This window comes from Gossypium arboreum, chromosome 11, assembly GCF_025698485.1.
Source record: "Gossypium arboreum isolate Shixiya-1 chromosome 11, ASM2569848v2, whole genome shotgun sequence".
Taxonomy (NCBI): Eukaryota; Viridiplantae; Streptophyta; class Magnoliopsida; order Malvales; family Malvaceae; genus Gossypium; species Gossypium arboreum.
This window is the reverse complement of record NC_069080.1, coordinates 766158-786844: the sequence shown is the minus strand read 5'-3', so window position 1 is coordinate 786844 and position 20687 is coordinate 766158. Positions and strand designations below refer to the sequence as shown.

At 32.9% G+C, this 20687-nt stretch overlaps 2 protein-coding genes across 4 annotated transcripts; both read left to right on the top strand.

Annotated features, from left to right (window-relative positions):
• The first annotated feature begins 8347 nt into the window (after positions 1 to 8347).
• LOC108455368 (protein HOTHEAD-like) lies at positions 8348 to 10941 on the top strand. The gene is made up of 5 exons (XM_017753938.2): positions 8348 to 8766; positions 8868 to 9509; positions 9583 to 9980; positions 10054 to 10595; positions 10690 to 10941. The coding sequence occupies exons 1-5, from the start codon at positions 8685 to 8687 to the stop codon at positions 10745 to 10747; spliced, it is 1722 nt and encodes a 573-aa protein (XP_017609427.1). The 5' UTR covers positions 8348 to 8684; the 3' UTR covers positions 10748 to 10941.
• A 1984-nt stretch (positions 10942 to 12925) lies between these two features.
• On the top strand, positions 12926 to 20164 carry LOC108455855 (MADS-box protein SOC1-like). Of its 3 annotated transcripts, none has more exons than XM_017754421.2 (7): positions 12926 to 13762; positions 18065 to 18149; positions 18751 to 18812; positions 18914 to 19013; positions 19118 to 19159; positions 19614 to 19650; positions 19759 to 20164. In XM_017754421.2, the coding sequence occupies exons 1-6, from the start codon at positions 13581 to 13583 to the stop codon at positions 19647 to 19649; spliced, it is 507 nt and encodes a 168-aa protein (XP_017609910.1). In that variant the 5' UTR covers positions 12926 to 13580; the 3' UTR covers position 19650; positions 19759 to 20164. The 3 variants fall into 3 exon arrangements, with proteins under 3 accessions (XP_017609910.1, XP_017609909.1, XP_017609908.1); XM_017754419.2 differs by having other exon boundaries at positions 12937 to 13762; positions 19609 to 19650; XM_017754420.2 differs by lacking the exon at positions 19614 to 19650 and having other exon boundaries at positions 12930 to 13762.
• The last annotated feature ends 523 nt before the right edge of the window (positions 20165 to 20687 follow it).

The following is a 20687-nucleotide window of genomic DNA, read 5'->3' as shown; positions in this document are numbered from 1 at the left end:
GCAAGCATTGCTTCTCTCTCGGTCACATCCGAAACTTGGAGCATGAGTTCCTTGAACTCACAAACATATTCCCCCACTGTGCCCCGTTGTGTTATCCCTTGCAACTTTGCTCGAGCTTCTTCCTCAGCAAACTCCAGGTAAAATTGTCCCTTCAACTCATATTGAAACTTTTTCCATGTTCCAATCTCACTTTGCCTTTTATCTGTTGTCCTACCTTGCCACCATAAAAGCGCAATATCAGTAAGAAATAATGAAGCAGTTTGTACCTTACTCGCATCATCCACGATGCCTTTGGCACAGAAGTAGTTTTCCATCCTCCACAAGAAATTGTCCACATCACATGTAGACCTTGTCCTCACAAACTCTTTCGGCTTCAAGACATACTCGTTACTGAGTGCTGCACTTGACACTCTTTCCCCCACCGTTGCTCAACACAAGGCCAGCTCTCCCTCGAGCTCCTCTATTCTTGTGCTTAAAGCCAGCGTCGTGGCCATTGTTTCCTCCTTCAAAGCCATCAACATTGCCTCAAGGGCATCGTTCCTATAACACCCCTCGCCCGCATCCGACGCCGGGACGGGGTTCGAAGTGCTACCTGACTTTTACTAACACTTCCATACTAAACAGGGCCATGAAATCTCAAATAATTAAAAACTTTTCTTTTCACATGCAATTTGTCCCTTATGCGAGCTTACGAGGCCCAATACATGCATTCGGGGCGGTTCGGGACCCAATCGAGAACTCATGAAAAACTTAGAAAAATCTCTTGCGTTAAGGCTTCACACGCCCATGTGCTCGGCCGTGTGGCGAAATAGTCTAATTATCAAGCCTTTTGTCACTCTCACACCACATGCATAGATACATACTTATCCAATAACATACAACGTGGCATAAATGAGCTCTTAAACATCTACAAACATGTTATGCTCGAGTTATTTTCTTATGTAATAAATATTATAGAATTTGCCCATATCATTACCACATACTAGACATAACTATCATTACATCACAAACCATTCATGAAGCATTATTAACTATTTACCAATCACTTAATCCTGCATTAGTTACTAGCTCATCAATGAATCTCAATTCAATCTCTAGGCATACATGTTGTAAGCCACATCACAAGAGATAATAACATACATGCATAAGAATAATCATATGGGCCCATAATGTCATTAGCGACATAGGCCAATTTACATGACTAATACTACCTTAATAACAAGCCAATGCCTTTGGCTAAATCATAATATTACATACTCACATTAAAACCCTATACATGCCATAGACTCGAATCACTTGAGTTTACTTACTCCGATAACGTTAACTCGATAGGGTGATAATATCTCGACGGCCTCCAACCCGAGCTAACACGGAAACTCTAGAAAACATGGGAAAGAAGGGGGTAAGCTTTCGCTTAGTAAGTTCATATGAAAACAATTAGCAACTCATTAACTTGTTTTATCAATGTTTACAACATATTTTACACATTTACAACTCATTTTACAACTTAGCAATTTAGCCCTTTTTAAGGTATTTTCTTGCAATTTCTTTCACAAAAGTTGTTTATTAGACAACTAGGACTTATAATCTTCCATAAAAACACAGCAAACAACACATATATATTCATGGCAAAACCCTAGACTCTTTATCATCTTGCACAAAAGTCCCCTCATATGAAAGCTTATGCTTTAGGAGTTCCAAAAATACAAAAATCATCAAGCAAAGACATTAAAATCACTTACAAGCAAGGGAAATATGTTGCTGAAATTTTCCAGCTTCAAAACTCTTTCTTTGCTGCATATTTCGGTGAAGGGGAAGAGAAAAATGATAGCTTTTTCTTTTCTTTTTTTTTATTTGTTAATAATAAAACTATTTTGTCTAATTTTGACTTTTCAACTATTTTGTCTCCCATGGCCGGCCATCACACTTTCAATGGCCTAATTTCATTTTAAAGACCCTAATTTAAGATACAAGGCAATTTAACACCTTTAGGTATTAAAACACAACTTTTACTTTTTACGATTTAGTCCTTTTTGAAATTGGACTAGAAATCGCTAAAGTTAATATACCAAAATTAACATGCACTTATAAAATCATATTATAACACATAAAATAATACTAAAATAATTTTCTCGGCCTCGAATAGTGGTCCCGAAACCATTTATTCGACTAGGCCTAAAATCGGTCATTACATTTCTTCCCTTTAGGGATTTTCGTCCCGAAAATCTTACCGAAAAAGTTATTCTCTACTTTCACGAGTCACTTATATCTTTTTCTCACAACTTACAAAACAACTCCGCACAAGCTCATACTCAAGATTTCCTATAGCTTTTCCATAGTTGAGGTATAAACCTCGGAGCTCAATTTTAAACACTGGAGACTGACATTCTTGGAACTATAAACTCAGAAACATACAACTCAGTCACATCTGTTGAATAATATATCTGTACATACTAAAATAATCATGCAGACTTCCATCATCAATCTTTCACAATTCAACTTACATCTCTCCTTTTTCCTGGAAATGAGAGACATCCCGATACGAAATTCATAACAGTCCTTTCTCATTTTCTTCCCACTGTCATCACTGACAATAATAATCTCAAATACATTTGATATTCGGCTTTACCCTATAGACAATTCGACATCCTTTGAACGAATAAACAAGATCTCTTGTGAACTCAGACTCAATTCTCTCAGATACCCGAGTTTCTCAAGATCAAATCTTACTCAATTAATAGTAATAGAAACCGAAATCAAATCCTCCCGCAATTCCAAATTAAAAGTCGAATCATCTTTGTACTTGTTTAATTTACCACTTATAGCCACATTTCTATACTCCGATCATCAACTGTTTAGAAACTTTACTAACATGAATCAAATGATTCCAACTTCATAGATGTGGTCTTTTATTAATCAGATAACTATACTTATAACATCTCTCGAACAAGAGAAATCCAACTAATATGTTTCCATAACATACTTTCAAGAATAAAACCCCATCATTTCGATTATCGACTACTTACCAAAGAACACGTAACGGTATTCTCGAACCGAGAATAAACTTAAATGCACATAACTCAGATTTACTTTTGCGAATAACCATTCTTTACCCCGAAATTTTAAAGAAATCTCGACATTTGAAATCCCCACACTTCTATGGTCGAGCCGTAAGCTTAATCATAACAGATTCTAATATCGCAAGTCAAAGATTACTCGTAAAGATAAACTAAGCTTGATAATTCTCAAACAAGAACGATAGAAAAGCCAATATAAGAAATTCCAAGATATAAAGACTATACCGTAAATCCGAGAATATAATCCGAAGAAAATCATAAAGATGATCCAAAAATCCTCGAGAAAACCGAAGAAACTACATCATGACGCTTTAGAATTTCTCATAATAGAGATAATATAATTCTCGCATATATAAACCATAATCAATAGAACATCAGAATAATCTCACATAGATTTTTTTTTTTTTTACTATCAACTTCATTCCAATATATCGAATAGAAATCAAGAGATGGGAAAATGTCAATTATAACTAATCGGACCAATAGAGCTTTTCATCTAATATCACAGTCACTAGCATACTCGTATGATAGAATTTCCATTCGAAAGGGATAACCATACGTATTTCCCCAGAATTGAGGAAAACATAGAATACTCAGAAGAGAAAGATAGCCATCACTTTTATTTGATTGAATCCGACATACCTAAACATCAGTGCAAGTTCGACATTATTCCTCTAACTAATTACGCCTTCACTAATCCCATACTATTCCATTATTATACTTTTAGTTTCACTTTTGCAAGCTTATGCAACATATCTCTCGAGAATCTCATCGTATAACTCTATTACGGTAAGGGGCGAAGATTGTAAAGCCTCTAAACTTTTGACTCTCAAGCAAATACATATTCAACAACAATATAGCTTTACGCATATTGATTCAAACATTTCAAATTTCTAACTTGTTATGAACACATTTTCACATATCTCAGTAATACATGCAACTTTATTCCATGCGAATATTAGCTAAACATAAGTGAATTTATCATAACTCAAACTTTCATTTCTTTTCTCAAATTACCCTTAATGTTTTATCAAATTCCCATATTTAGTCTTAATCACTTGCCAATATTTATCAAATTGGAGAACGTCTTATGGTTTTGAGTACATCGCTACTTGATGCCATAGTTCAACTATGGTCTTGTACTAGCTCTCATCCATCGTGTCGATGCCGTGTCCTGCATGTGTCTTACATCGACACATGTAACCGCGTCTTGACGCATGTCCCGGACATGTCTTACACTAGCACATCTCGTAGCCGACGATGTCCTGACATGTCGACATCGGCTATCATCTCGAGGTCGATGCATGTCCTGGACATGTCTTACACTAGCCCTCGCCTCAATGCCGATGCCATGTCTCATACATAGTCTTACACTGGCACACAAATCTCATGTATTGCCATAGTCCAACGATAGTCTTTTCCGTCAATTCATTAGTGAACGATCGTACTCATTCCCTGCGTTCCACCCAATTTGATCTTTCATTACAACTTTCATGCTATTGTGACATTTATGATTCTGTAACTGAGATTATAAAGCATAACATTATTGCATATTGACTTCATCAATCTAGACATAAATGTCAACCTCATGTATATACTGATTATTAATCATGCAATAAAAGCATTCATACATACATTCTGTCATTTCAAGCAAATTTCTTTCTTTTCCTAAACACTTGGCCAAATCAAGTTGGACATTTAACATCGTATGAATACTAACATGCATAAAAGCGCTTTTCACAACTTAACGTGTTTTACTCCACTATTTCACATTCTTTATCTCAAGAGTATCACATAATGAAAACTAGTTCATATAAAAAAATCATGGATTTCTTTTCATACCTTTCCAAATTTTCAGCATATCATAAGCATGATTCAATAATCTCAACTTTACTCTTATCTCTATCAAGATTTGCTCGGTTGGAACTCATTCTGTCTTAATCAACAGCTTTGTTAGGGTAGAGATATCACACTATCACGAGTAATACTATGGCATGTATAACTAGACTCTCTTACGCTAGGTTAGTCGAGAACCGACTAAACCATGCTCGATACCACTAAATGTAACACCCTCGCCTCGCATCCGACGCCGGACGGGTTCAAGTGCTACCGACTTTTACTAACACTTCCATACTAAACAGGCCATGAAATCTCAAATAATTAAAACTTTTCTTTTCACATGCAATTTGTCCCTTATGCGAGCTTACGAGGCTCAATACATGCATTCAGGCGGTTCGGGACCCAATCGAGAACTCATGAAAACTTAGAAAAATCTCTTGCGTTAAGGCTTCACACCCCATGTGCTCAGCCGTGTGGCGAAATAGTCTAATTATCAAGCCTTTTGTCACTCTCACACCACATGCATAGATACATACTTATCCAATAACATACAACGTGGCATAAATGAGCTCTTAAACATCTACAAACATGTTATGCTCGAGTTATTTTCTTATGTAATAAATATTATAGAATTTGCCCATATCATTACCACATACTAGACATATCTATCATTACATCACAAACCATTCATGAAGCATTATTAACTATTTACCAATCACTTAATCCTGCATTAGTTACTAGCTCATCAATGAATCTCAATTCAATCTCTAGGCATACATGTTGTAAGCCACATCACAAGAGATAATAACATACATGCATAAGAATAATCATATGGGCCCATAATGTCATTAGCCGACATAGGCCAATTTACATGACTAATACTACCTTAATAACAAGCCAATGCCTTTGGCTAAATCATAATATTACATACTCACATTAAAACCCTATACATGCCATAGACTCGAATCACTTGAGTTTACTTACTCGATAATGTTAACTCGATAGGGTGATAATATCTTTGACTGACCTCCAACCCGAGCTAACTCGAAAACTCTAGAAAACATGGGAAAGAAGGGGTAAGCTTTAGCTTAGTAAGTTCATATGAAAACAATTAGCAACTCATTAACTTGTTTTATCAATGTTTACAACATATTTTACACATTTACAACTCATTTTACAACTTAGCAATTTAGCCCTTTTAAGGTATTTTCTTGCAATTTCTTTCACAAAAGTTGTTTATTAGACAACTAGGACTTATAATCTTCCATAAAAACACAGCAAACAACACATATATATTCATGGCAAAACCCTAGACTCTTTATCATCTTGCACAAAAGTCCCTCATATGAAAGCTTATGCTTTAGGAGTTCCAAAAATACAAAATCATCAAGCAAAGACATTAAAATCACTTACAAGCAAGGAAATATGTTGCTGAAATTTTCCAGCTTCAAAACTCTTTCTTTGCTGCATATTTCGGTGAAGGGAAGAGAAAATGATAGCTTTTTCTTTTCTTTTTTTTATTTGTTAATAATAAAACTATTTTGTCTAATTTTGACTTTTCAACTATTTTGTCTCCCATGGCCGCCATCACACTTTCAATGGCCTAATTTCACTTTAAAGACCCCTACTTTAAGATACAAGGCAATTTAACACCTTTAGGTATTAAAACACAACTTTTACTTTTTACGCGATTTAGTCCTTTTTCGAAATTGGACTAGAAATCGCTAAAATTAATATACCAAAATTAACATGCACTTATAAAATCATATTATAACACATAAAATAATACTAAAATAATTTTCTCTGGCCTCAGAATAGTGGTCCCGAAACCACTGTTCCTACTAGGCCTAAAATCGGGCTGTTACAGTTCCTGTCCGACAGTTTATCTTTATGTGAATCAAACAACTCGTTTACCTTATCCATGGTCGAATTAAGAGACATCTTTACATTGTCTCTGGACTGTTCCTTCCAGTTGTCTATGTGACCCTCGAACCCATCGAGTGCCTCCTTTACGTCCTCCATGGATCCCTCGAGTTTACCCACACGTTCCTCTACTGCTGACAAAGTCTCCCTCAAAGACTTTCTCGCCCATCTTTGTTCGAACTCTTCTTTCGACATCCCAACAGTGCCTTCGAACCAATAGCTCTGATACCACTTGTCACGGGGCTAGACCTTTCGTCTTGCAATCCGTACGGCCTTAGGCGATTTGTTCGTCCAAACTCGCCCAAATCAGCCTTTACTCGAATGAGGATTCCTTAAGAACTCCTCCAAGGCACCAACTCGTACAGCGGAAGCAAACTTATGCCAAAAGAAGCTTAAAAAGAACAACAGAAAGGGACGCTCGCAAAGTGTTTGAGTAAATGCTCTCTATTTTCTTATTCACAAAGAATAATGAAACAATTAATGGAGTGAGTACAAATGAGGGGGAGGCTCTCTATTTATACTTGAGCTCCCCCAAAACCGACGGTCAAGACACAATTACATCGACGGACGAGATTAACCATATCCCCTAATTTAAGGGATTTACAAGATATTGTCATATCAAATCTTATCTAATCTTACAAGATATGATTCCCTTTATCTTTAAAGATTAGTTACCATAGTTGCCTAAGTTGTCATATCTTCGCTATCGGGCCAACCAGGCTTTAATCTGACAGGCTTCTCCAACAGTTCCTTGAATCGAGCCAGCTCTCGTGGGCCAAATGATCCCCATCTAAGTAATAGACCTCCATCGGATGCATTTGGTTCGACGGTCACGGGCTTTGAACTCTAGCCCGTGACATTATAATGTGGTAGCTAATCTCAAGCAGTTAGATATATTGTTGGGTTATCCAATGGTATGGAACAAAGTGTTTTCCTTTTGGATTAATTGCACCAAAACACCTTAAATTGTGATACTAATTTTAAATTCATTTCTAAAATTATAACATCCTAGATAAGTTTTGGAAATATTATTGTCATATCAATTGGGTCATTCTATTACCTTAACTAATAGCCTGGACATTAAATGTGAAATATTTTTAAGACATATGGATTACATTGTAAATATGTGTACCCATTGCATGGAGATCAAGAAAATTTAATTGCTTACAAAATAGGTACACACTTGTTTATAGTTTGATCTACGTATTTTAAATATGTTTCATGGTAAATTTGAATCAGTATTCAATATCTAAATTGACAACCAAGCTGATAGAAAAGATTTAATTGATATAATATTGATCATTTAACAATTCAATTAGAATGTTTTGAAATTTAGGGGCTAATTTAAAATATGAACAATAATTTAGGGATGTTCAGTTGAATTTAAAAAAAAAAAAAACTTCTTTTCCATTTATAAGACGTTTGATTGTGTGTACAAGATACCAAAAATATCAAGAGATTCGATCATAGCCAAATTACTGTACTTTCCGTTTGTGAACACTAAAGTAGTAAAGGGTCACCAAAAAGGAAAAAAGTGAAAATTGATCAACACCCAAAATACATCTTCACCGGCAGTTAAGGTTTTACAACAATAAATTCAGACCAGGTTGCAAGCATTTTAACAAGCTTGAATCTTTGGTTCTAACCAGGTTGCAAGCATTTTAACAAGCTTGAATCTTTGGTTCTAAGGCAAGGAACAAAAAATACATTGTTGTTGAACTAGAAATCTTAAACATTGGGGCATTCTTTGTACCTAAAGAACGTTAGGGTCGTAGTAAGAGGAAATGACAGATTATTTAAAAGCAGAGTAGATTGATTGATGTTCCATCTTTTAGTGAACACGACATGGGTTTCGAATTTTGGATGTTTCTTTCACTTGTTTATGTCTCTCATTTTCATTTTCATGGCCTCTCTCTCGCAGAGAAAGGTATTCTATGCATACATACATATATATATGTATATGATCTTATGAACGTAAAAGTTTGAATGTAACACGTAAACAATTGGGTTTGATTGTTTTGGCTGCAGCTCCGTATTACAGCTTTGTTCATGAAGCAGCGATGGCGCCAGAAGTGTCGTTTTACGACTACATAATCATCGGTGGTGGGACCGCAGGTTGTCCCTTGGCAGCGACGTTGTCTGAAAGTGCGAACGTTTTAGTCTTGGAAAGAGGAGGGTCGCCTTACGAGAATCCTAGCAAGCCGGACAAAGGGAATTTCTTCCCAAATTTATTAGACGTCTCCCCCAGTTCGTATGCTCAAGAGTTCACCTCCGAGGATGGTGTGTACAATGCCCGAGCGCGTGTGCTTGGTGGTGGATCGGTGATTAACGCAGGGTTTTACTCGCGTGCTGAACCTGAGTTCTTGAAACAAACCGGTTTGAATGAAGCTTTGGTTAATTATTCATACCAATGGGTTGAAAAGAAGATAGCTTTCGAACCATCTATGTTACAATGGCAATCTGCATTACGAGATGGGCTACTCGAAGCCGGAGTTTTGCCGAATAACGGGTTTACATTTGATCATATTTACGGGACTAAAATTGGTGGAACTATTTTTGATGGGGATGATCATAGACATACAGCAGCAGATTTACTAGAGTATGCTAATCCATACAGGATTAAGGTTTACTTGCATGCCACGGTAGAAAAGATTATATTTGAAACAAAAGGTAAATGGAACTTGTTTTTGTTTATGTCGTAGGAACCCTAACATATATATCTAATATGTTGTGTTTGATTCAGTTTTTTCAAGAACAAGAGCTCAAGGGGTTGTTTTCGAAGACGAATTGGGGAAGAAACATTGGGCGTTGTTGACAAAAGATTATAAAAGCGAGGTGATCTTATCGGCAGGTGCCCTTGGAAGCCCACAGTTGTTGATGTTAAGTGGCATAGGCCCTTCTCAGCAGCTTAAGAAATTTGGTATCAAAGTGGTGATGGACCAACCCCTGGTGGGTCAAGGACTGGTTGATAATCCGCTCAACTTTCTGTTGGTTCCATCTCCGAGTCCTGTTGAGCTCTCACTCGTTTCGTTCGTTGGCATCACCCGGTTCGGCAGTTATATTGAAGCTTGTAGTGGGATAAGTTTCACTCCCTCTTGGTCTCGTAGTGTTGCTAAAGCCTTGGCTGCTATCTTAAACCAGGTTTGTTACTTTTAACTAAAAAAAGGCTCTGTTTATTTAGAGTTCAATTTTTAACTATGGTTGAAAAATGTAGACCGAGCAGAGTAGTACTAAGCTGTTTCAAGAAGGGATACTGAACCCCGAGTCACTCCTCGACACGAGGATACGAGGCGGAATTATTTTTGAGAAAGTGAAAGACCCGATTTCCTCCGGTTATCTTGAGCTTCGGAACATGAATCCCCGTGACAACCCCAAGGTGACCTTCAACTATTTCCAGGCACCAGAGGACTTGATGAAGTGCGTGCACGGCGTGAAAATTGCTATAGACGCTGTATATTCCAAGTCATTCTCGAATTTCCGTTATGAAATCTTGTCGGCTAAGGCTCTCCTAGAACTGATCGTTAACCTTCCCCTTAATCAAAGACCTAGGCACCTTACTTCGGCATTCTCCTTGGAAAAATTCTGCATGGACACCGTGATGACAATTTGGCACTATCACGGAGGCTGCCGCCTTGGCAAGGTTGTCGATCGCGACTACAAGGTCCTCGGTGTGGAGGCCTTAAGGATTGTTGATGGATCCACGTTTACTTCCTCCCCTGGGACTAATCCTCAAGCTACTGTTATGATGCTTGGAAGGTAAACAACATTAGCACATCAATGTGTGTGTGTGTATGTATGTATGTATGATTCAAATTAACATGGGTTTTGTTCAATAAATCATGAGATGCAGATACATGGGATTGAAGATACTGCAAGAAAGATATTTTGGGAAGTATCGGAAGAAATAGTTGGATGTTTGGGAATGTGCAATGCAATGCTGATTTTGGTTTTTTGATAGAAGGCAAGACATGGTCCTGCTTGATTTGTGCTATTTTGGCTGTCTGTTTTTATAGTTTTTGCTGTTTGATGCAAATACTTGTAGCTCTGTAATTTCTGTTTATAAGTTTGATTGATGTGATGCCCATTATTAATGTTTGATTTATACATGTCTTACTACTATACTTACAGTCAACATTCTTTATTAAAGGAGTTAGAATGCTTACAAGCTCAACCGATACGACCATATGCTTAACATGGAGAAGTTCCACAATACATTAATAATTTAATTAAATTTTAATGAATTGAGATATATCGTTTTATTAAAGAGTTATCGTCACAAGAGAAATAGATTAAGGCATTTTTTCTCTAATAATATTTTTATAATTAGATGAAAAATTGAACCAATAAGACAATTAATTTACTATTTGATCAGTTCGTTTTGTTAGATTAAATAAATTATTAATTATTTTATTGATATTTAAAGAACTTATTGGGGTTTTAATGGTAAAGAGAGTCAAAGTTTGGGCTTCCTAATCTTTCTTTTAACATAATCTTGGACCAACCGAATGTATGTATTAATTTGACTGCACTAACTTCCTTTGTTTTCGTATATTTGTAATTAATATATGTTCTTTTACTCTAAAATCTACTATTTCAACTAATTGATTTTCCTATACTTTGATTCAACATATAAAAATATCTCCTTTACTTTTAACCCATCACCTAATGATAGGGATGATTTTTTAAATAAAATTTCCTATATCTTCGCATATTATTTTGGTAAAATAAGTATTTTTATTAAAATTTATTAATTTAGCATATTGATTAAGCTGCATTTATACGACGTGTTATATAATTGACCAAAAATAAATTGGTTAAGTTAACAAATTTTAATAAAATTATCAACAATAATAATTATTGGATTACGATTTTAAAATTGAAAAGTAAACTAATAGTTATCCATCTATTTTAACTTTTGACTTTTTTATTTTGGGTAAAGTACACCAATAGTTATCCAATTATTACTATTCTTTTTCTGATAATTTAATTATAAAAGCTATAAAATGATCGACAATTTTTTCACTTTTATTTTTGGGTCATCCTACTATTTAATTTTTTATTTGTTGGTCATCACCCATTAAATTACTAAGGAAAGATAATTTGGTAACTTATAAAATTGATATAATAGTACCTTTTAGCTCTCAACATTTATAAATTGTATTAATTTAGTATTGGTTTCAAAATCTAACCATCAACATTTATATCTTGTCTAATTTGATTTTTTTAATTTTACTTTTATTTGTGACATTAAAGGCTAATTTTAAAAAACGACAAAAAATAAAAATTATTATATTAGACTTTCTAGTGTTTCCTTTTGGTTGTTCTTGGTCAAATTTAGTTGATATTTTTTATTTATTTTTAACTTTTTAAGTGAAAAGATCATAAAGTAAAGTAAAATTAAAAAATAAATTACATAATTTATAAACGTTGAAGGTTAAATTTTTAGAATCAAGACTAAATTAACCCAATGTATAATGTTGAGGGTTAAAGTTACTATTATGCTTATTTTAAAAGTGACACATCATTTTTATTTAACAATTAGTGACAAAAATTAAATAATTAAATAACTATTTTGTAATTTATTATAATTGAATGACTAAAAAACTTACCAAAATTGTGCAACTAGAAATATAATTTATTCTTTCAATTTTTAAAATACAAAGAATAAACCTCAAATTCTATAAAAGTTGATAGAATAATAACAGATTTTAACGTTCTTGAAATAAATAAATAAAAGTCACAATTCCCGCATCATTGTCCCACACCTACTTCGGTTGTTTTCCTTTAATGCAAAAAATACTCTTTTAATTCAAAAAAAATATAAAATAAGAAAAACATTAGGAAGTCCAATTAAAGCAAACCCCCACACACACTAAAAAATAAGTATAATATTATACATATTTGGTAAAAGCTATGACTGAACTCTCCATACAAGACAAGACACGTGACATGTCTGCTACCAACATATTGGCGTGTCGACACACCATTGCTCCAAACCTCACGTCATTGTACGATGATGTTCCTTTTATATATTTATAAATTAAAATATTTTAATTTTAAATCATTAGTATTATACTTATTTTGCTACTATACTCCTTTCAATCTTTCCTCTTTTTTTCCTTAGTTTTACCAAAAACAAAATGATGCCCAGACCCAGTCTTTTGAATCTCTTTTGATCACAATTTATTTTATTTTTTATTTGGGATTTGAGAGGTTTTTTTTTTTTTTAAAAAAAATTGTTTCCATTCTTAAAGTTTTGGAGATATAAAGAGAAAAATAGACCTTAGGGTTAATTTGTGGTTAGAAAATAAAGAGATTTTCTTCTCTTTTTTTTTTTTGGTCCCAAAATAAAGAAATTGATACTTCAAAAATAGAAAGATTCTAAGCGTTTTTGTTCTGTTAATCCTTTTAGGGTTTTTTGAACTTTTTTTTTGTTCCTTTTTTGCCGTTTTTACAGCTTTGATTATTCCCTTCTTCTTCCTTTAACCTGAAATTTTTTGTTCTATTGACTGTAGTACGTTCTTAAGTTGTGAATTCCATTGGAAAATCTATCTGGGTTTTCCTTAAAATATAATTTCTATTGAATATCTATACATAATTTTCCTTTATATATCTGAGCCCAACTAGAAGAACCATTTGAAGTATTTTTTATCTTTTATTTTTAATCTTTGGTGAGTTTTTTTTTTTTTGGCTGTTTTAAGCTTTTAGGGTTTTGCAGCATTTTTTTTTTAAAAGTAGGAGATGGTGAGAGGCAAAATTCAGATGAAGCGAATTGAAAATGCAACGAGCCGGCAAGTCACCTTCTCTAAGCGACGAAACGGGTTGTTGAAGAAGGCTTATGAACTATATGTTCTATGCGATGCTGAAGTAGCTGTCATCATATTTTCTCATAAAGGAAAACTCTACGAGTTCTCAAGTTCCGAGTAAGTTCATTGTTCATTGATTTCCCTTCATTTTTTTCATTTCCCCATAACGTAGATTTTCAAGAACTTTTGCCGGAGTTAGTATATATGAATTCGTGTTGTAGCAATAAAGTATGGGTTAAGTTTCATTAGTTGAGGATAGTGGTAGAGGCTGTTTTGGGCTATAATTGCTTTGATATATAGGATTAATTTCATGCCTGTCTCTTCTGACTCCTTTTTTCTCGTTTGGTCTTAATCATATCTTTCTGTACCAATTAAGTTTTATATTTTTTGTACGGTTAAGATTTTATGAACAATCTTCAAATCTTGTTCACTTATGGTGAATTTTGTTTTGGTGCTTTGACTAAATATAATTATACCCTATTTGGCAAATCTTTTCTTTTATTTGTTTGTTTTTTTGGTTTTAGCAAAGAAAATTAAGAGCAAAAATTGTATATAAATTCTATGATCAAGTACTTGAATCCTTATTATATTCATGTGTTTCTGCTTTTTTGTTTACGAATTTTTTAGTTCTCTATCCTTGCTTAAGAAAGTAGATCATCTCATCATCCCTTGAAACTCTGTTGACCTGTGTCTTCTAATAAATTGATTGTCTTTTAGGGTTTTGCAAAAGGTTTTTGAACAGCCGGTTGCAAGCCTAGCAAGTGTTGCTGGGAACCATCCATTGACAGAGTTTTGGTTCAATGACTAGATTTTCAGTAGGGCAATCTTAACTTAATTAGTGCATATTAGTAAAATGGTCACCCTTTTGTGCCATAGGATAGCGTTACCAGCAACACCAGCCTTTGTATAAGAGGTAACTAGATTCTAGTTTAAAACAAAGCTTCTTTCATTCATGGTAGTGAATGCTAAGCTCACACACTAATGGATCATAAACCATGCAGACTCTGCTCTTAAAAACAATAGTCATTTCTAATAGCTCACCAACATTAAGGGTGTGTTTAATCAGGGGTGTGCAAATTTCGGGTAAAATCGAATTAATTCGGTTAACCAATCGAATTCGGTTAATCGGTCAGTTAACAGAATTAATTCGGTCGGGGGTCGGTTAATAATTTTTTGGAAGTTCGGTTAACGGTTAATTCGGTTCGAAATCAGTCGGTTAACCTAATTAACCGAATTTAATAAATAATATTATAATATATAAGTATTCGGTTGGTTCGGTTAATTTTTTGAAAATATGAATTAATTGGTCGGTTAAATCGGTTAATTTTTATATGTTTTATACTTGTTTTAACTAAAAATAAAAATATATATATACATTTCGGTTAATTCGGTTAACCGACAGAAATAATCAAAAAAGTTCAGTTCGTTTAATTTTTTTGAAAAATTTTCGGTTCGATTAAAGGTTAAGGGTTTAAAAGGGACGGTTAATTCAGTTAATAGTAGTCCAGGTCGGTTAACCGATTGAACACCCTTATGTTTAACTAGGTGGAAAAATAGAATGATTGGTTGAGGGAGTGATAAAATGAAAAGAAAATAAATTTTGAATATGTTTGATAGGAAAGAGAAGTGAGATTAAGAAAGAAAATAAGAGAGAGAACCATTTTTCCTCATAATACATAAAAATACATCATATAAAATTGGAATATTAAGCACACTAATGAAAAGAAATTATATTTTACATCTTTTTATTTTTCTTTTTGTAACACCTCTATCTGACCCAATCGTAGGGTTCGAGCTACAAGATGTCACATTTGTTATTGGAGCAATTATGATTATTTACAATCAATTTAGACTATTAGATTATTAAATTTAACCAATACATGCATTCAGTACAATATACAATCATTTTCGAGTCTTACATGAGCTTAAGAAAGTCCTAAAGCTAACCCTAGATAGAAATAAGATCAAATTGTAAATATTCAAAATAGAGGGTCGCCCGTCATTGTCCACTATCATCTAATGAAAATGGTTTGATTACCATTTTGGACCTTGATCAATTGCAATTTAAGTCCCTAAGTCTTTAGCCAATTAAAAATATATAGTGATAAGACCTACAATATAGTCCCTATGCCTTAATTACTCACAATTTCGACTAAATCGCTTAATCAAATTTCAATTCATAAATATACTAACTCTGTAAATATGCCCATTTAATATTTACAGATTCGGTTTATGGAAATGAGATCTTGAAACACTCAATTTTCGACACCACTGATTTTCGAGTCATTTTCATTTTTTAATTTTCTTTCTGCTTTACCAAGGAAATTAGAAATAACTGATGGGGTGGTTAAAGACACATCTCCTATTGTTGATTTTCATCCGCAATCTCAGCTTTAAATTTTCCTTTGCTATTGCCCTTTTGTTCTTGCAAACTCTCGGCTTGTGACCCTTTTGCTTGCAAGACCTCTTTCAAAGTGAATAATCTTTTGACAGTGTCCATAAGGTGGATATTTCTTCTTTCCACCATCATTTGCATTCTTTGTATCTTCTTTATTTGTCGCTTTCACCATCATGTTTTCCTTATTGTATGAATTCCCTGGCTATTCTTTGCTCTTAAGCCTGAACTGCACTCTAATTATCATGTTCTTCCTAATTAGCATGTTTGGTCTTGTTTGATAAGATATGCTAGACAAGTCCCTTGGATCTTCAAGATATGTAATGATTTTTTTTACTCATACCTGTAAAATTGTAATGACTTTTTCCACAACTCTTTTTTCACTAAACTCATCTCCAAGTAGCCAGGTGCTAATGACAATGACCATATTAGCTTCATTATACTTTTATCTTCAGGTTCTCAAAATCTCTTCTCAAGAGTTGTTCCTGTCAGGGTTTTCTTTGAAACCTTGTAACTACTCCTTCAGCATGTCCATGCCTCCTTTAACACATTAATATATAACAAAAGATATCACATGTCAAGCAAAATATAACAAAGAAATACGGAAAAATCTCTCTAACAGCAAAGTGCCACAATACTTTAACACATTGGCATTGGTACTCCTTGATGAAGAGGCTCCACTGGCCATTAGCTAAGATATGCTACTCTAGTAGGCAATAATCTATCTATCTATATGTATAAGGAGGCATAGGGAAAGTAAGGATTGACACTAAGTTGTTGTCCTTAGATTAAAAGGTTGTTGATGTTATTACAAATTATCTTGGCCTCCTATAACCCTATAACGTGTTCCATAAATGAGATGATGAGAACTTAGAACTGTAGATAAATATCTTGGTCTCCGTGTCAAATGGTAAATCTAAATCTAGTCAATGAATATGTATTTTTAATGTTTGTAAGAGGAAGTCGTAGTTGTTCATTTGCAGATATATAAGGTTTATGGGTGGTTTTCTACCAAGTAATTAAATTTCATATGCTGCATAGATGAATATGGGTTTAATTAGACTCAAAAGTATCAAATACAAATGAAACTAGAAAATTTATTGGCCTTGCTTGGAACTGTTTTGAGAATATTGTGATTCTAACTTTGATGGCATGCTTTGTTTGTTTTCTTTATTTTTATGTTCCTAGATTTAGGTTACTTCTAGATGGGTTGTGAACTTACTTTTAATGAGATTAAAAATAGTACCATAATTGTAAAATTAAAATGAATGGTTGGTTATGTGATTGAATTTAAATATGAATATAAGGATGAGATGAGAATAGAAAATAATTATTAAAGGTATTAATATGAAAATTTTAAGTGGTGTTAAATTATTTATGTATTTATATTTAAAATTTTAATAATTTTACTCTACACATTATTTACTATAAAAATAAATATTATAATTTGAGTTAAAAATATAAAAAAATAAAACTTGTAATATTTGAAGAAATGATAATTATGATATTTATAAAATATTCTTTTAACAAAGATAATATTAACAATTTGCATCGGTGAAGCTGGAGTCATAACGCACTAGTTAATAACTGAGGGTGCAATGAGATTTATAATTTATTTTTCACCACACTGATACTTTCCGAACAGCTACCTATGGTGGGATTGGATGGAAAGAAATAGCTAAAAGCACCGTATTGGAGTTAAACGATTATCTAAAAGGAGTTTTAGTCTTTATATTTATTTTAATTCATGTAATTTTTAAATTTTTAAATTTCGGTATTTATCAAAATGATTGCAGTATGTTAAGTTAAATATTGCTAGTAATTTTAGATTATATATACATGTGATTTTCTATAAGTGTTATGTAAAATAATAAATTAATATAATATTATACATGTGATTATATGTTAAAATTTTCTTTTATCATTTGTTCATTTTTCTTTATTAAAATATAATGTCGCCATTCATGTATAAATAATATTATAATTTTATTTAATTTATAAATAAAATTTGATGCTTTATGCAGCAACATGCAAAACACCATAGAACGATACCGTCAGTACAAGAAAGATGTCCAGAGTAACATCCCTGAATTTGACAGATACACACAGGTTAAACCTCAACAATATTATTTCCATTGTTTTGTTGGCATAATTTATTTTCTTAATGAGTTTTTTAATTAATTTTTAAATTGATTTGCATATTGTTACGCAAAAACATTTTTATTATCGTGTCTCGTAGTAATTTATCTTAGTTTTTTAAAGTTCTTCTGCTGTATCGTACTCTTGTTGCATGCTTGTATATGTATTAAGAGAGGATAAAAATATGATGGAGACATTTGTATTAAGTGTTAGAGTGTATTTTGTTCTAATTACTTAAAAAAATAGAAAAATTAGTTCCAGTCTATCAGTTCAAAAAGTAAATTAATCATTTCTGTTAAAAATTTTATTCATTTGTACTATTAAGAATTGATGTTGCTCATGGAATAACCAAACAGTGATATGTACGTAGTGTGCCTCGTGTACATGATGATGTCTAGAAATCAATTCTTAACAGTAGAAATAGATGAAATTTTTAACAGAAAAACTAATTTTGTTAATTTTTTTAAAGAATAGGAGGAAAATGTAATTTGATTCCTAAAATACTTTTACCACTAAGAGATAACAGTACATAATGGAGTTTCTGATTTGATTAATGGGATTTTGCATGTAGCAACTAAGGCTTGAAGCAGAAAATATGGCCAAGAAGATTGAGTTCCTTGAGGTTTCTAAAAGGTTAATGATTTAATTGGATGTGTTCTTCATACCTGGTTTTTCATTAAGCAATTATTACAAATATGAAATCTGTTTGAAACACAAGAATTTTGTTGTCTCAGGAGAATGTTGGGTCAAAATCTTGGTTCTTGTTCTATTGATGAACTTCAAGAGGTTGAAAACCAGCTTGAACGCAGCTTAAGAAACATTAGGGCAAGAAAGGTTAGCTCAACAACAATTTATACTTTTAAGATAAATCATTGAAATCTAACATAAACCTAATTGAATTTAAGATATTGAATCTGTCATGTTTTTGTATGTTGCAGGGCTATTTATTCAAGGAGCAGATACTGCAACTAAAAGCTAAGGTATGATATGGCTAAACAAGTATGCAACAGTTTCACTTCTCAATGAGTTATATCTATTCATAGAGGTCCATGTACTAGAAGTTAGATTATATTTTGTCTCTGCTATTAAAAAAATAGACAATTAATTCCTATTTGTTAGATCTTAGAGCAAATAGGTCTTTTCTATTTATCAATTTATACTGTTAAAAACGGGCTTGGCTAGCAGAATAACGATACAGTGATGCATGGCGTGCTATGTGTACTTTATGTTGATGTATAAAGACCAGTTTTTAACAGTAAAAATTGATAAAGTTTTTAATAAAAGAACCAGCTTGCTTTTTAGTCTAAAATACATGGATTAATTTATCTATTTTTTAATAGAGACAACAAAATGTAATTTAACTCCTAATACAAGAGCTTCCATGATACTTTTACTGGTAATAATTTTTCTTATGTTAATCCTAATCTAGGAAAGATATATGCAAGAGGAGAATGCCAAGTTATCTGCTAAGGTGATCTACTTTTTTATATTCGTATCAAACACATGATGCTATGAATATAAGGAATGTCTTTGTATCGGCTAAATACTTGTATCTAACACATAGTTAGCAAACGAACAGAACAATGGTACAACATGCAGCCAGCAGAACGCGGAGGTGGAGACAGAACTGTTCCTCGGGTTGCCGGAAAACCGCTGTTCCTAGCAGGTAGGTCTTTGGATATGGAATGAAAATGATATTCCCTATTGGAATAATGCTTGCTTGTACGTTATCGCCATTGCTACTGGTTGTATCACTTGGATGGATGGATGTATGTATATATATATATATATATCCTCGAAGCTCACCCAGAAACTGGACATCAGTACATGGGACAAAGCACGATGGGGAAAAACAGATCTTAATTCAATGTCGGTTTTTTGCTGATTATTCATCTTCACTTACAACAAATAATGGTACTATATATATGTATGTATATAAAATAATTATTAAATATGAAATAGAATTAAAATTTTACAATAGAAAATATTAGTCTAAATGAGATTGAATTATCTATGTTGAAAGATGGACAAGTATAGATTTGAGATTCATATTCCATATAGAAAAAGAAAAATATTGTTTAAGTCCTTATGTATAATAATTATTCATATTATTTTGTTTAAGTCCGATATAACTCAAAACATATACCTATTTAATACATATTTATTTATTAAAATTTTATATAAACAATTAAGAATTTCTTAAATTTTCAATCAAGAGAACACTAACAAACAAGAGAAATATTATTTGAAATAGAAATGTTATCTTATTCTAATAGGTTAACGGTGTATCATCAATTTCATCTTAAATTTTAAAATTTTATTTAGATTTAAATTTTATTCAAAATAAAAATTAATTTAAAAATAGATTATTTTATTCAATCCTTTCCAAAAAAACAATAATAGAGAGCACCAAAGTACATCCTGCTACATGTCAGCATATAAATTATTAATACCCACATCAAGCATGACACATGCCGTGTCTCCTCTAAACTCATGATAAGTTATGGT

Excerpts from the sequence above, each read along its gene's own strand:
- LOC108455855 (XM_017754419.2), top strand. The coding sequence starts at position 13,581 with ATGGTGAGAGGCAAAATTCAGATGAAGCGAATTGAAAATGCAACGAGC. Across the intron at positions 19,160-19,608 it reads TACTGCAACTAAAAGCTAAG|GAAAGATATATGCAAGAGGA; the intron begins GTATGATATGGC and ends ATCCTAATCTAG. Across the intron at positions 19,651-19,758 it reads ATGCCAAGTTATCTGCTAAG|AACAATGGTACAACATGCAG; the intron begins GTGATCTACTTT and ends GCAAACGAACAG.
- LOC108455368 (XM_017753938.2), top strand. The coding sequence starts at position 8,685 with ATGGGTTTCGAATTTTGGATGTTTCTTTCACTTGTTTATGTCTCTCAT. Across the intron at positions 9,510-9,582 it reads GATTATATTTGAAACAAAAG|TTTTTTCAAGAACAAGAGCT; the intron begins GTAAATGGAACT and ends TGTTTGATTCAG. Across the intron at positions 10,596-10,689 it reads ACTGTTATGATGCTTGGAAG|ATACATGGGATTGAAGATAC; the intron begins GTAAACAACATT and ends CATGAGATGCAG.